Here is a 15,720-nt window from a genome sequence, read left to right as displayed (position 1 = left end):
TGTCTCTGTGAGTCTCTGTGCATCTCTGTGTCTCTCTGTGCATCTCTGTGTCTCTGTGTGTCTCTGTGCATCTCTGTGAGTCTCTGTGGGCGTCTCTCTGTGCGTCTCTGTGTGTCTCTGTGTGTCTCTGTGTGTCTCTCTGTATCTCTCTGTGTGTCTCTCTGTCTCTCTGTGTGTGTCTCTCTCTCTGTGTGTGTCTCAACTCCTCATCCTCATCCTCCTCCCGGTGACTCGCCCCTCCCCCTCCTCCTCCCCCTCCTCCCCCTCCTCCTCCTCCCACCGCCGGTCCCAGGCGCCTCCACTGCCTCCACCGCCTCCACCGCCTCCACCGCCTCCACTGCCTCCACCGCCTGCTTCACCACCGCCTCCTGCTTCACCACCGCCACCGCCTGCTTCACCTTCTTCTTGAGGCAGCTGAGTGGATTGGCACCGCCCCTCCTACGCTTGCCCCTTGCCGTGGCCGGGCCGGCCATCTCGGCCGTGGCCTGGCCGGCGTTGGGAGCTGCCGGTGGTGACGCGGAGGCGGTGGTGGTGGAGGCGGTGGTGGAGGTGGTGGAGGCGGTGGAGGCGGTAGAGGCGGTGGTGACCGAGCGAGGCTTTTCCAGGACGACGGTGTTCCGCACGATGTACAGGAGAGGCGCCGGGTCGAGGAGGCGGGAGCGGAAAGTCAGCTCGGGGTCCTGGAGGCGCGGACACCTCGTGGTCAACGTTACACTCACTCACTCACTCAACTACTCACTCAACTACTCACTCACTCACTCAACTACTCACTCACCTACTCACTCACTCACTCAACTACTCACTCACCTACTCACTCACCTACTCACTCACTCACTCAACTACTCACTCACCTACTCACCTACTCACTCACTCACTCAACTACTCACTCAACTACTCACTCACTCACTCAACTACTCACTCACCTACTCACTCACTCACTCAGCCACTCACTCACTCACTCAACTACTCACTCACTCACTCAACTACTCACTCACTCACTCAACTACTCACTCACTCACTCAACTACTCACTCACTCACCTACTCACTCACTCAACTACTCACTCACCCACCCACTCACTCACTCACTCACCCACTCACCCACTCACCCACTCACTCACCCACTCACCCGCTCACTCACTCACTCACTCACCCACTCACTCACTCACCCACTCACTCACCCACTCACCCACCCGCTCACTCACCCGCTCACTCACACACTCACTCACTCACTCACCCACCCACTCACTCACTCACTCACCCACCCGCTCGCTCACTCACTCACCCACCCGCTCACTCACCAACTCACTCACTCACCCACTCACTCAACTACTCACCCACTCACTCATTCACTCACCCGCTCACTCACTCACTCACTCACCCACTCACTCACTCACTCACCCACCCACTCACTCACTCACTCACCCACTCACCCACTCACCCACTCACTCACTCACTCACCCACTCACCCGCTCACTCACTCACTCACTCACCCACTCACTCACTCACCCACTCACTCACCCACTCACCCACCCGCTCACTCACCCGCTCACCTACTCACTCACTCACTCACCCGCTCACTCACACACTCACTCACTCACTCACCCACCCACTCACCCGCTCACTCACCCACTCACTCACCCACTCACCCACCCACTCACTCACCAACTCACTCACTCACCCACTCACTCAACTACCCACTCACTCACCCACTCACCCACTCACCCACTCACTCATTCACTCACCCGCTCACTCACTCACTCACCCACTCACTCACTCACTCACCCACCCACTCACTCACTCACTCACTCACCCACTCACCCACTCACCCACTCACTCACTCACTCACCCACTCACCCGCTCACTCACTCACTCACTCACCCACTCACTCACTCACTCACCCACTCACCCACCCGCTCACTCACCCGCTCACCTACTCACTCACTCACTCACCCGCTCACTCACACACTCACTCACTCACTCACCCACCCACTCACTCACTCACTCACCCACCTGCTCACTCACTCACTCACCCACCCGCTCACTCACCAACTCACTCACTCACCCACTCACTCAACTACTCACTCACTCACTCACCCACTCACCCACTCACCCACTCACTCATTCACTCACCCGCTCACTCACTCACTCACCCACTCACTCACCCACTCACCCACCCACTCACTCACCAACTCACTCACTCACTCACCCACTCACCCACTCACTCACTCACTCACCCACCCACTCACTCACTCACTCACTCACCCGCTCACCCACTCACTCACTCACCCACTCACTCACCCACTCACTCACTCACTCACCCACTCACTCACCCACCCACTCACTCACTCACCCACCCACCCACTCACCCACTCACCCACTCACCTGTGTCGCTATAAAGTATCCAAGTGGGTTTCCGTTCTGCAGCAGTGACAGGAGACAACGCATTGGTGGCACACAGCCTCCACCTGCACCACCACCACCTACACCACCACCACCTGCATCATCATCACCTGCATCATCATCACCTTCACCATGAACGTGGTGGTGGTGGTGGTGGTTGCAGGCTGTGCACTGCATCCTCTGGGCTATAAGTCGTGCACCCCAAACCTCCTTACCCAGAGTCTCCATCTCGTGCAGCACGCACCTAGACACACACACAGACACAGTCACACACAGTCACATATACACACAGTGACACACACACACACAGTCACACACACACACACAGACACACACACACACACAGACACACACACAGTGACACACACACACACAGTCACATATACACACAGTCTCACACACACACACATAGACACACAGTCACACATAGACACACACAGACACACACACAGTGACACACACACACAGTGACACACACACAGTGACACACACACAGTGACACACACACAGTGACACACACACAGTGACACACACACAGTCACACACACAGTCACACACATACACACAGTCACACACACACACAGTGACACACACACACAGTGACACACACACACAGTTACACACACACACAGTGACACACACACAGACACACACACACACAGTCACACAGACACACACAGTGACACACACACACACACAGTGACACACACAGACACACACAGACAGACATACACACAGTCACACACACACAGTCACACACACAGTCACACACACATACACACACATAGACACACACAGTCACACAGACACACAGTCACACACACACAGACAGTCACACACACACAGACACACACACAGTGACACACACACACAGTCACACACAGTCACACACACAGTCACACACACAGTCACACACACACAGTCACACACACACACAGTCACACACACAGTCACACAGTCACACACACACAGACACACACACACACAGACACACAGTCACACACACACACAGTCACACACATACAGTCATACACACAGACACACAAACACACACACAGTGACACACACACACAGTCACACACACACAGTCACATATACACACAGTGACAGACACACAGTCACACACATAGACACACACACACAGTGACACACACACAGTCACACACACAGTCACACACACACACAGTCACACACACACACAGTCACACAGTCACACATGCACATATACAGTCACACACACAGTCACATATACACACACACAGTTACACACACACACACAGTCACATATACACATAGACACACACACACACAGACACACAGTCACACATACACACACACAGACACACACAGTGACACACACAGACACACACATACAGTCACACACACACAGACAGTCACACACACAGACACACACAGTCACACACAGTCACACACACACACACAGACACACACACACAGTCACACACACACATACACACATAGACACACACATACACAGACACACACACAGACACACACACACAGACACACACACACAGTCACACACATACACACACAGACACACACAACATCTACCACGACCTCCTGTAGACCAGGCGAGGTGGTCAACGTCTACCACGACCTCCTGTAGACCAGGCGAGGTGGTCAACATCTACCACAACCTCCTGTAGACCAGGCGAGGTGGTCAACATCTACCACGACCTCCTGTAGACCAGGCGAGGTGGTCAACATCTACCACGACCTCCTGTAGACCAGGCGAGGTGGTCAACATCTACCACGACCTCCTGTGTACCAGGCGAGGTGGTCAACGTCTACCACGAACCTCCTGTAGACCTGGCGAGGTGGTCAACATCTACCACGACCTCCTGTAGACCAGGCGAGGTGGTCAACATCTACCACGACCTCCTGTAGACCAGGCGAGGTGGTCAACATCTACCACCACGACCTCCTGTAGACCAGGCGAGGTGGTCAACATCTACCACGACCTCCTGTAGACCAGGCGAGGTGTTCAACATCTACCACAAACTCCTGCAGACCAGGTGAGGTGGTCAACGTCTACCACGACCTCCTGTAGACCAGGCGAGGTGGTCAACATCTACCACGACCTCCTGTAGACCAGGCGAGGTGGTCAACGTCTACCACGACCTCCTGTAGACCAGGCGAGGTGGTCAACATCTACCACGACCTCCTGTAGACCAGGCGAGGTGATCAACATCTACCACGACCTCCTGTAGACCAGGCGAGGTGGTCAACATCTACCACGACCTCCTGTAGACCAGGCGAGGTGTTCAACGTCTACCACGACCTCCTGCAGACCAGGCGAGGTGGTCAACATCTACCACGACCTCCTGTAGACCAGGCGAGGTGGTCAACATCTACCACGACCTCCTGTAGACCAGGCGAGGTGGTCAACATCTACCACGACCTCCTGTAGACCAGGCGAGGTGGTCAACATCTACCACGACCTCCTGTGAACCAGGCGAGGTGGTCAACATCTACCACGACCTCCTGTAGACCAGGCGAGGTGGTCAACATCTACCACGACCTCCTGTAGACCAGGCGAGGTGGTCAACATCTACCACGACCTCCTGTAGACCAGGCAAGGTGGTCAACGTCTACCACGACCTCCTGTAGACCAGGCGAGGTGGTCAACATCTACCACGACCTCCTGTAGACCGGGCGAGGTGGTCAACGTCTACCACGACCTCCTGTATACCAGGCGAGGTGGTCAACATCTCACCCAGCCACTGTGGTGTCAGGGTCACGGATCGAACCCACGACCTCCTGTAGACCAGGCGACGTGGTCAACATCTACCACGACCTCCTGTAGACCAGGCGAGGTGGTCAACATCTACCACGACCTCCTGTAGTGCAGGCGAGGTGATCAACATCTACCACGACCTCCTGTAGAGCAGGCGAGGTGATCAACATCTACCACGACCTCCTGTAGACCAGGCGAGGTGGTCAACATCTACCACGACCTCCTGTAGACCAGGCGAGGTGGTCAACATCTACCACGACCTCCTGTAGACCAGGCGAGGTGGTCAACGTCTACCACGACCTCCTGTAGAGCAGGCGAGGTGATCAACATCTACCACGACCTCCTGTAGAGCAGGCGAGGTGATCAACATCTACCACGACCTCCTGTAGACCAGGCGAGGTGGTCAACATCTCACCCAGCCACTGTGGTGTCAGGGTCACGGATCGAACCCACGACCTCCTGTAGACCAGGCGAGGTGGTCAACATCTACCACCACGACCTCCTGTAGACCAGGCGAGGTGGTCAACATCTACCACCACGACCTCCTGTAGACCAGGCGAGGTGGTCAACATCTACCACGACCTCCTGTAGACCAGGCGAGGTGGTCAACATCTACCACGACCTCCTGTAGACCAGGCGAGGTGGTCAACGTCTACCACGACCTCCTGCAGACCAGGCGAGGTGGTCAACATCTACCACGACCTCCTGTAGACCAGGCGAGGTGGTCAACGTCTACCACGACCTCCTGTAGACCGGGCGAGGTGGTCAACGTCTACCACGACCTCCTGTAGACCAGGCGAGGTGGTCAACGTCTACCACGACCTCCTGTAGACCAGGCGAGGTGGTCAACATCTACCACGACCTCCTGTAGACCAGGCGAGGTGGTCAACGTCTACCACGACCTCCTGTAGACCAGGCGAGGTGGTCAACATCTACCACGACCTCCTGTAGACCAGGCGAGGTGGTCAACATCTACCACGACCTCCTGTAGACCAGGCGAGGTGGTCAACATCTACCACGACCTCCTGTAGACCAGGCGAGGTGGTCAACATCTACCACGACCTCCTGTAGACCAGGCGAGGTGGTCAACATCTACCACGACCTCCTGTATACCAGGCGAGGTGTTCAACATCTACCACGACCTCCTGTAGACCAGGCGAGGTGGTCAACATCTACCACGACCTCCTGTAGACCAGGCGAGGTGGTCAACATCTCACCCAGCCACTGTGGTGTCAGGGTCACGGATCGAACCCACGACCTCCTGTAGACCAGGAGACGTGGTCAACATCTACCACGACCTCCTGTAGACCAGGCGAGGTGGTCAACATCTACCACGACCTCCTGTAGACCAGGCGACATGGTCAACATCTACCACGACCTCCTGTAGACCGGGCGAGGTGGTCAACGTCTACCACGACCTCCTGTAGACCAGGCGAGGTGGTCAACATCTACCACGACCTCCTGCAGACCAGGCGAGGTGGTCAACGTCTACCACGACCTCCTGTAGACCAGGCGAGGTGGTCAACATCTACCACGACCTCCTGTAGACCAGGCGAGGTGGTCAACATCTACCACGACCTCCTGTAGACCGGGCGAGGTGGTCAACGTCTACCACGACCTCCTGTAGACCAGGCGAGGTGGTCAACGTCTACCACGACCTCCTGTAGACCAGGCGAGGTGGTCAACATCTACCACGACCTCCTGTAGACCAGGCGAGGTGGTCAACATCTACCACCACGAACTCCTGTAGACCTGGCGAGGTGGTCAACATCTACCACCACGAACCTCCTGTAGACCAGGCGAGGTGGTCAACATCTACCACGAACTCCTGTAGACCAGGCGAGGTGGTCAACGTCTACCACGACCTCCTGTAGACCAGGCGAGGTGGTCAACGTCTACCACGACCTCCTGTAGACCAGGCGAGGTGGTCAACATCTACCACGACCTCCTGCAGACCAGGCGAGGTGGTCAACGTCTACCACGACCTCCTGTAGACCGGGCGAGGTGGTCAACATCTACCACGACCTCCTGTAGACCAGGCGAGGTGGTCAACATCTACCACGACCTCCTGTAGACCAGGCGACGTGGTCAACATCTACCACCACGAACTCCTGTAGACCAGGCGAGGTGGTCAACATCTACCACCACGAACCTCCTGTAGACCTGGCGAGGTGATCAACATCTCCTGCAGACCAGGCGAGGTGGTCAACGTCTCTCCGCCCACCCTAGCCACCCCCGCGTGAGTCACCTGGTGGTGGACAGGGTCACCTCACTGCCCAGGTACTTGGGAAGCTGTTCTGCCATCTGGATCTTGTTGCGGAGTGCCGCCTGACAGAACGTCCCATCGAGCAGGATCCGGTAGGGGGGCACCAAACCGTGCCGGTTCCGGTAGTGAGAGAGGATGCGGCGGACAGTTTTCTGACGGCGGATCTTCATAGCTTCACCTGTTGAGAGAGGAAGTTCATGGTCTAGTGTAGCAGTGTAGTGTAGTAGTGTATAGTGTAGTGTAGTAGTGTGGTAGTGTAGTGTAGTAGTATAGTGTAGTAGTGTGGAGTGTAGTGTAGCAGTGTATAGTGTAGTAGTATAGCAGTGTGTAGTAGTGTAGTGTAGTAGTGTATAGTGTAGTGTAGTAGTGTATAGTGTAGTAGTGTAGTAGTGTATAGTGTAGTAGTGTATAGTGTAGTAGTGTATAGTGTAGTAGTGTATAGTGTAGTAGTGTATAGTGTAGTAGTGTATAGTGTAGTGTACAGTGTAGTAGTTAGTGTAGTAGTTAGTGTATAGTGTAGTAGTGTATAGTGTAGTAGTGTAGTGTAGTAGTGTGGTAGTGTAGTGTAGTAGTGTATAGTGTAGTAGTGTATAGTGTAGTAGTGTATAGTAGTATATAGTGTATAGTGTAGTAGTGTATAGTGTAGTAGTATATAGTGTAGTAGTGTATAGTAGTGTAGTAGTGTATAGTGTAGTAGTGTATAGTGTAGTAGTGTATAGTAGTATATAGTGTAGTAGTGTATAGTGTAGTAGTGTATAGTGTAATAGTGTATAGTGTAGTAGTGTATAGTGTAGTAGTGTATAGTGTAGTAGTGTATCGTGTAGTAGTGTATAGTATAGTGTAGTAGTGTATAGTGTAGTAGTGTATAGTGTAGTAGTGTATAGTGTAGTGGTGTATAGTGTAGTAGTGTATAGTGTAGTAGTGTATAGTGTAGTAGTGTATAGTGTAGTAGTGTATAGTGTAGTAGTGTATAGTGTAGTAGTGTATAGTGTAGTGTAGTAGTGTATAGTGTAGTAGCGTACAGTGTAGTAGTGTATAGTGTATCGTAGTGCCCACTGTACGTACAGTGCACCACGTGTGCGCCCACTGTACGTACAGTGCACCACGTGTGCGCGCACTGTACGTACAGTGCACCACGTGTGTCACCTTATCACTTCCCCTCTCTGCTCCGTGCCTCCTCCTCCTCGTGCTGCTGGTGGCTGTGGAGGCTTGCGAGGGACATCGATTATCGATCGCCGAATCGATTCGGATCGATCGATTGCGATCGCCGAATCGATTCAGATCGATTCGGATCGATTCAGATCGAACAACCCTGCGGGCGTCTCGCAGCTCAACAACGGACCGCGATACGAATCGGGGAGCAGAGTTGCATTTCGTAGTTTAGATAAGAGTGCAACGTTACATTTCGTAGTTCGGATAATTCACAGGAAGTTGCATTCCGTAGTTCGGATAAGACAAAACGAAGTTGCATTTCGCACTTCGGATAAGAGTTAACAGTTTCATTTCGTAGTTCGGACAAGAGACATGTGGTTACATTTCGTAGTTCAGATAAGAGTAGGGAGGTATATTTCGTGGTTCGGATAAGCGCGATACACTTAATTTCATAGTTCACATTAGCGCCTTACGTTACATTTCGTAGTTCGGGATATGCGATGTTCATATGAACTAAAATATATTTGTTTTCCAGAACTAAGCTGTTTTCATTTAAACCCCTCACCCAACATGGCGACGGCGTCACCCCTCATCCAACATGGCGACGCCGTCACCCCTCAACCAACATGGCGACGCCGTCACCCCTCACCCGACATGGCGACGCCGTCACCCCTCGCCCAAAATGGCGACGCAGTCACCACTCACCCAACATGGCGACGCCGTCACCCCTCACCCAACATGGCGACGCCATCACCCCTCACCCAACATGGCGACGCCGTCACCCCTGACCCCGCTTCACCCTCCCCACCCCTAACTCTCTCTCCGTCTTACTCTCAGTCTCAGATGCAGCGGCAGTAGCAGCATCATCAGCATCATCATCATCAGCATCAGCAGTATCATCAGCAGTGGTAGTAGTATCATCATCAGCAGTAGTAGTATCGACCGCTGCAAGTCTCAGTGAGTAGTGAGTGGGTGGGTGAGTGAGTGAGTGGGTGAGTGAGTGGGTGAGTGAGTGGGTGAGTGGGTGAGTGAGTGGGTGAGTGGGTGAGTGAGTGGGTGAGTGGGTGAGTGAGTGGGTGAGTGAGTGGGTGAATGAGTGAGTGGGTGAGTGGGTGAGTGAGTGGGTGAGTGGGTGAGTGAGTGAGTGGGTGAGTGAGTGGGTGAATGAGTGGGTGAGTGGGTGGGTGAGTGAGTGAATGAGTGGGTGAGTGGGTGAGTGAGTGGGTGAGTGAGTGGTGAGTGAGTGGTGAGTGAGTGGGTGAGTGGTGAGTGGGTGAGTGAGTGGGTGTGTGGGTGAGTGAGTGAGTGGGTGAGTGAGTGAATGAGTGGGTGAGTGAGTGGTGAGTGAGGGGTGAGTGAGTGGTGAGTGAGTGGGTGAGTGGGTGAGTGAATGAGTGGGTGAGTGAGTGAGTGGGTGAGTGGGTGAGTGGTGGGTGAGTGGTGAGTGAGTGGTGAGTGAGTGGTGAGTGGGTGAGTGAGTGGGTGAGTGAGTGAGTGGGTGGTTGAGTGGGTGAATGAGTGGGTGAGTGAGTGGTGAGTGAGTGGGTGAGTGGGTGAGTGAGTGAGTGAATGAGTGGGTGAGTGAGTGGGTGAGTGAGTGGTGAGTGAGTGGTGAGTGAGTGGGTGAGTGGTGAGTGGGTGAGTGAGTGGGTGAGTGGGTGGGTGAGTGAGTGGGTGGGTGAGTGGGTGGGTGAGTGGTGAGTGAGTGAGTGGTGAGTGAGTGAGTGAGTGGGTGAGTGAGTGGGTGAGTGAGTGAGTGGGTGAGTGAGTGAGTGGGTGAGTGGGTGAGTGAGTGAGTGAATGAGTGGGTGAGTGAGTGGTGAGTGAGTGGGTGAGTGAGGGGTGAGTGAGTGGTGAGTGAGTGGGTGAGTGAGTGAGTGGGTGAGTGAGTGAGTGGGTGAGTGGTGAGTGAGTGAGTGGGTGAGTGAGTGAGTGAGTGGGTGAGTGGTGAGTGAGTGAGTGGGTGAGTGAGTGAGTGGGTGAGTGAGTGAATGAGTGGGTGAGTGAGTGGTGAGTGAGGGGTGAGTGTGTGGGTGAGTGAGTGAGTGGGTGAGTGAGTGGTGAGTGAGTGGGTGAGTGGGTGAGTGAATGAGTGGGTGAGTGAGTGAGTGGGTGAGTGGGTGAGTGAGTGGGTGAGTGGTGGGTGAGTGGTGAGTGAGTGGTGAGTGGGTGAGTGAGTGAGTGGGTGAGTGAGTGGTGAGTGGGTGAGTGAGTGGTGAGTGAGTGAGTGGGTGAGTGAGTGGTGAGTGAGGGGTGAGTGGGTGAGTGAGTGAGTGAGTGGTGAGTGAGTGGTGAGTGAGTGGTGAGTGGGTGAGTGAGTGGTGAGTGAGTGGGTGAGTGAGTGGTGAGTGGGTGAGTGAGTGGTGAGTGAGTGAGTGGGTGAGTGAGTGGTGAGTGAGGGGTGAGTGAGTGGGTGAGTGAGTGGTGAGTGAGTGGTGAGTGGGTGAGTGGGTGAGTGGGTGAGTGAGTAGGTGAGTGGGTGAGTGAGTGAGTGGGTGAGTGAGTGGGTGAGTGGGTGTGTGAGTAGGTGAGTGGGTGAGTGAGTGGTGGGTGTGTGAGTAGGTGAGTGGGTGAGTGAGTGGTGAGTGAGTGAGTGGGTGAGTGAGTGGGTGAGTGGGTGTGTGAGTAGGTGAGTGGGTGAGTGAGTGGTGAGTGAGTGGTGAGTGAGTGAGTGGGTGAGTGGGTGTGTGAGTAGGTGAGTGGGTGAGTGAGTGGTGAGTGAGTGAGTGGGTGAGTGAGTGGGTGAGTGGGTGAGTGGGTAGGTGAGTGGGTGAGTGAGTGAGTGGGTGAGTGGGTGAGTGAGTGGGTGAGTGGGTGTGTGAGTAGGTGAGTGGGTGAGTGGGTGAGTGAGTGGTGAGTGAGTGGGTGGGTGAGTGAGTGAGTGGGTGAGTGGGTGAGTGGGTGAGTGAGTGGTGAGTGAGTTGTGAGTGGGTGAGTGGGTGTGTGAGTGGGTGAGTGGGTGAGTGAGTGGTGAGTGAGTGGTGAGTGAGTGAGTGGGTGTGTGAGTAGGTGAGTGGGTGAGTGGGTGAGTGAGTGGTGAGTGGGTGAGTGAGTGGTGAGTGAGTGGGTGTGTGAGTAGGTGAGTGGGTGAGTGGGTGAGTGAGTGGTGAGTGGGTGAGTGAGTGGTGAGTGAGTGGGTGTGTGAGTAGGTGAGTGGGTGAGTGAGTGGTGAGTGAGTGAGTGGTGAGTGAGTTGTGAGTGAGTGAGTGGGTGAGTGGGTGTGTGAGTAGGTGAGTGAGTGAGTGGTGAGTGAGTGGTGAGTGAGTGAGTGGGTGAGTGAGTAGGTGAGTGGGTGAGTGAGTGGTGAGTGAGTGAGTTAATTCACCCAAAATAATTCGGAATTAATTATTTAATTCATATGTCCGTTATGGGATGCGGCGGACTCGCAGCGCACTGTACGTACTGTACACAGCGCACGCTCAGCACTGTACACACTGTACACCTCGTGCGCAGCGCTGTCCGTACTGTGCACACTGTACGTACTGTGCATACAGTATGCACTGTCTGTGTGGTGAGTCTATGGGTCTCTGTGTGGTGAGTCTATGGGTCTGTGTGGTGAGTCTATGGGTCTCTGTGTGGTGAGTCTGTGGGTCTCTGTGTGGTGAGTCTGTGGGTCTCTGTGTGGTGAGTCTATAGGTCTTTGTGTGATGAGTCTGTGGGTCTCTGTGTGGTGAGTCTATGGGTCTCTATGTGGTGAGTCTGTGGGTCTCTGTGTGGTGAGTCTATAGGTCTCTGTGTGATGAGTCTGTGGGTCTCTGTGTGGTGAGTCTATGGGTCTCTGTGTGGTGAGTCTATAGGTCTTTGTGTGATGAGTCTGTGGGTCTCTGTGTGGTGAGTCTATGGGTCTCTATGTGGTGAGTCTGTGGGTCTCTGTGTGGTGAGTCTATAGGTCTCTGTGTGATGAGTCTGTGCGTCTCTGTGTGGTGAGTCTATGGGTCTCTGTGTGGTGAGTTTGTGGGTCTCTGTGTGGTGAGTCTGTGGGTCTCTGTGTGGTGAGTCTATGGGTCTCTGTGTGAGTGAGTCTGTGGGTCTCTGTGTGGTGAGTCTATGGGTCTCTGTGTGGTGAGTCTGTGGGTCTCTGTGTGGTGAGTCTATGGGTCTCTGTGCGTGGTGAGTCTATGGGTCTCTGTGTGAGTGAGTCTATGGGTCTCTGTGTGGTGAGTCTGTGGGTCTCTGTGTGGTGAGTCTGTGTGTCTCTGTGTGGTGAGTCTATGGGTCTCTGTGTGGTGAGTCTATGGGTCTCTGTGTGGTGAGTCTGTGGGGCTCTGTGTGGTGAGTCTGTGGGTCTCTGTGTGGTGAGTCTGTGGGTCTCTGTGTGAGTCTATGGGTCTCTGTGTGGTGAGTCTATGGGTCTCTGTGTGGTGAGTCTGTGGGTCTCTGTCTGATGAGTCTGTGGGTCTCTGTGTGGTGAGTCTATGGGTCTCTGTGTGGTGAGTCTATGGGTCTCTGTGTGGTGAGTCTGTCGGTCTCTGTGTGGGGAGTCTGTGGGTCTCTGTGTGGTGAGTCTGTGGGTCTCTGTGTGGTGAGTCTATGGGTCTCTGTGTGGTGAGTCTGTGGGTCTCTGTGTGAGTCTATGGGTCTCTGTGTAGTGAGTCTGTGGGTCTCTGTGTGGTGAGTCTGTGGGTCTCTGTGTGGTGAGTCTGTGGGTGTCTGTGTGGTGAGTCTGTGGGTCTCTGTGTGGTGAGTCTATGGGTCTCTGTGTGGTGAGTCTGTGGGTCTCTGTGTGAGTGAGTCTATGGGTCTCTGTGTGAGTGAGTCTATGGGTCTCTGTGTGGTGAGTCTGTCGGTCTCTGTGTGGGGAGTCTGTGGGTCTCTGTGTGGTGAGTCTGTGGGTCTCTGTGTGGTGAGTCTGTGGGTGTCTGTGTGGTGAGTCTGTGGGTCTCTGTGTGGTGAGTCTGTGGGTCTCTGTGTGGTGAGTCTGTGGGTCTCTGTGTGGTGAGTGTGTGGGTCTCTGTCTGGTGAGTGTGTGGGTCTCTGTGTGGTGAGTCTGTGGGTCTCTGTGTGGTGAGTGTGTGGGTCTCTGTGTGGTGAGTCTGTGGGTCTCTGTGTGGTGAGTCTGTGGGTCTCTGTGTGAGTGAGTCTATGGGTCTCTGTGTGAGTGAGTCTATGGGTCTCTGTGTGAGTGAGTCTGTGGGTCTCTGTGTGAGTGAGTCTATGGGTCTCTGTGTGGTGAGTCTATGGGTCTCTGTGTGGTGAGTCTATGGGTCTCTGTGTGGTGAGTCTGTGGGTCTCTGTGCGAGTGAGTCTGTGGGTCTCTGTGTGAGTGTGTCTGTGGGTCTCTGTGTGGTGAGTCTATGGGTCTCTGTGTGAGTGAGTCTGTGGGTCTCTGTGTGAGTGAGTCTATGGGTCTCTGTGTGGTGAGTCTATGGGTCTCTGTGTGGTGAGTTTGTGGGTCTCTGTGTGGTGAGTCTGTGGGTCTCTGTGTGGTGAGTCTATGGGTCTCTGTGTGAGTGAGTCTGTGGGTCTCTGTGTGGTGAGTCTATGGGTCTCTGTGTGGTGAGTCTGTGGGTCTCTGTGTGGTGAGTCTATGGGTCTCTGTGCGTGGTGAGTCTATGGGTCTCTGTGTGAGTGAGTCTGTGGGTCTCTGTGTGGTGAGTCTGTGTGTCTCTGTGTGGTGAGTCTATGGGTCTCTGTGTGGTGAGTCTATGGGTCTCTGTGTGGTGAGTCTGTGGGTCTCTGTGTGAGTCTATGGGTCTCTGTGTGGTGAGTCTATGGGTCTCTGTGTGGTGAGTCTGTGGGTCTCTGTCTGATGAGTCTATGGGTCTCTGTGTGGTGAGTCTGTGGGTCTCTGTGTGATGAGTCTGTGGGTCTCTGTGTGGTGAGTCTATGGGTCTCTGTGTGGTGAGTCTATGGGTCTCTGTGTGGTGAGTCTATGGGTCTCTGTGTGGTGAGTCTGTGGGTCTCTGTGTGGGGAGTCTGTGGGTCTCTGTGTGGTGAGTCTGTGGGTCTCTGTGTGGTGAGTCTGTGGGTCTCTGTGTGGTGAGTCTATGGGTCTCTGTGTGGTGAGTCTGTGGGTCTCTGTGTGAGTCTATGGGTCTCTGTGTAGTGAGTCTATGGGTCTCTGTGTGGTGAGTCTGTGGGTCTCTGTGTGGTGAGTCTGTGGGTCTCTGTGTGGTGAGTCTGTGGGTGTCTGTGTGGTGAGTCTGTGGGTCTCTGTGTGGTGAGTCTATGGGTCTCTGTGTGGTGAGTCTGTGGGTCTCTGTGTGGTGAGTGTGTGGGTCTCTGTGTGGTGAGTCTGTGGGTCTCTGTGTGGTGAGTCTGTGGGTCTCTGTGTGAGTGAGTCTATGGGTCTCTGTGTGAGTGAGTCTATGGGTCTCTGTGTGGTGAGTCTGTGGGTCTCTGTGTGGTGAGTCTGTGGGTGTCTGTGTGGTGAGTCTGTGGGTCTCTGTGTGGTGAGTCTGTGGGTCTCTGTGTGGTGAGTCTGTGGGTCTCTGTGTGGTGAGTCTATGGGTCTCTGTGTGGTGAGTCTGTGGGTTTCTGTGTGGTGAGTCTATGGGTCTCTGTGTGGTGAGTCTGTGGGTCTCTGTGTGCGTGTCTGTGGGTCTCTGTGTGCGTGTCTGTGTGTGTCTATGTGTGTGTCTATGTGTGTGTGTGTGTGTCTGTGTGTGTCTCTGTGTGTCACTGTGTGTGTCTATGTGTGTCTGTATGTGTGTGTCTCTGTGTGTGTCACTGTGTGTGTCTGTGTGTGTGTCTGTGTGTGTGTCTGTGTGTGACTGTGTATGTGTGTGACTGTGTATGTGTGTGCGTATCTGTGTGTGTGTCTGTGTGTGTCTGTGTGTGTGTCTATCTGTGTGTGTGTCTGTGTGTGTGACTGTGTGTGTGTCTGTGTGTGTGGCTGTGTGTGTGTGACTGTGTGTGTGACTGTGTGTGTGTCTGTGTGTGTGTCTGTGTGTGTGTGACTGTGTGTGTGTGTGTGACTGTGTGTGTGTGACTGTGTGTGTGACTGTGTGTGTGAGACTGTGTGTGTGTGTCTGTGTGTGTGTGACTGTGTGTGTGTGTGACTGTGTGTGTGTGTGTCTGTGTGTGTGTGACTGTGTGTGTGTGTGTCTGTGTGTGTGTGTGTCTGTGTGTGTGACTGTGTGTGTGTGACTGTGTGTGTGTGTGACTGTGTGTGTGAGACTGTGTGTGTGTGACTGTGTG

At 54.1% G+C, this 15,720-nt stretch overlaps 1 protein-coding gene across 1 annotated transcript; it reads right to left on the bottom strand.

The window, feature by feature from the left end:
- Positions 1 to 212: 212 nt before the first annotated feature.
- On the bottom strand, positions 213 to 9,027 carry UTP23 (UTP23 small subunit processome component). Its single transcript, XM_076056883.1, has 4 exons — positions 8,556 to 9,027; positions 7,411 to 7,606; positions 2,384 to 2,645; positions 213 to 680 (listed from the first exon to the last, which is right to left on the bottom strand). The coding sequence occupies exons 2-4, from the start codon at positions 7,596 to 7,598 to the stop codon at positions 213 to 215; spliced, it is 918 nt and encodes a 305-aa protein (XP_075912998.1). The 5' UTR covers positions 7,599 to 7,606; positions 8,556 to 9,027.
- Between the last annotated feature and the right edge of the window lie 6,693 nt (positions 9,028 to 15,720).

Source organism: Petromyzon marinus, chromosome 78, assembly GCF_048934315.1.
Source record: "Petromyzon marinus isolate PM22_M1 ecotype Great Lakes invasive population chromosome 78, UKy_Petmar_22M1.pri1.0, whole genome shotgun sequence".
NCBI lineage: Eukaryota > Metazoa > Chordata > Hyperoartia > Petromyzontiformes > Petromyzontidae > Petromyzon > Petromyzon marinus.
Note: the sequence above shows the minus strand (reverse complement) of the source record. Positions and strands in the feature narration are given on the sequence as shown.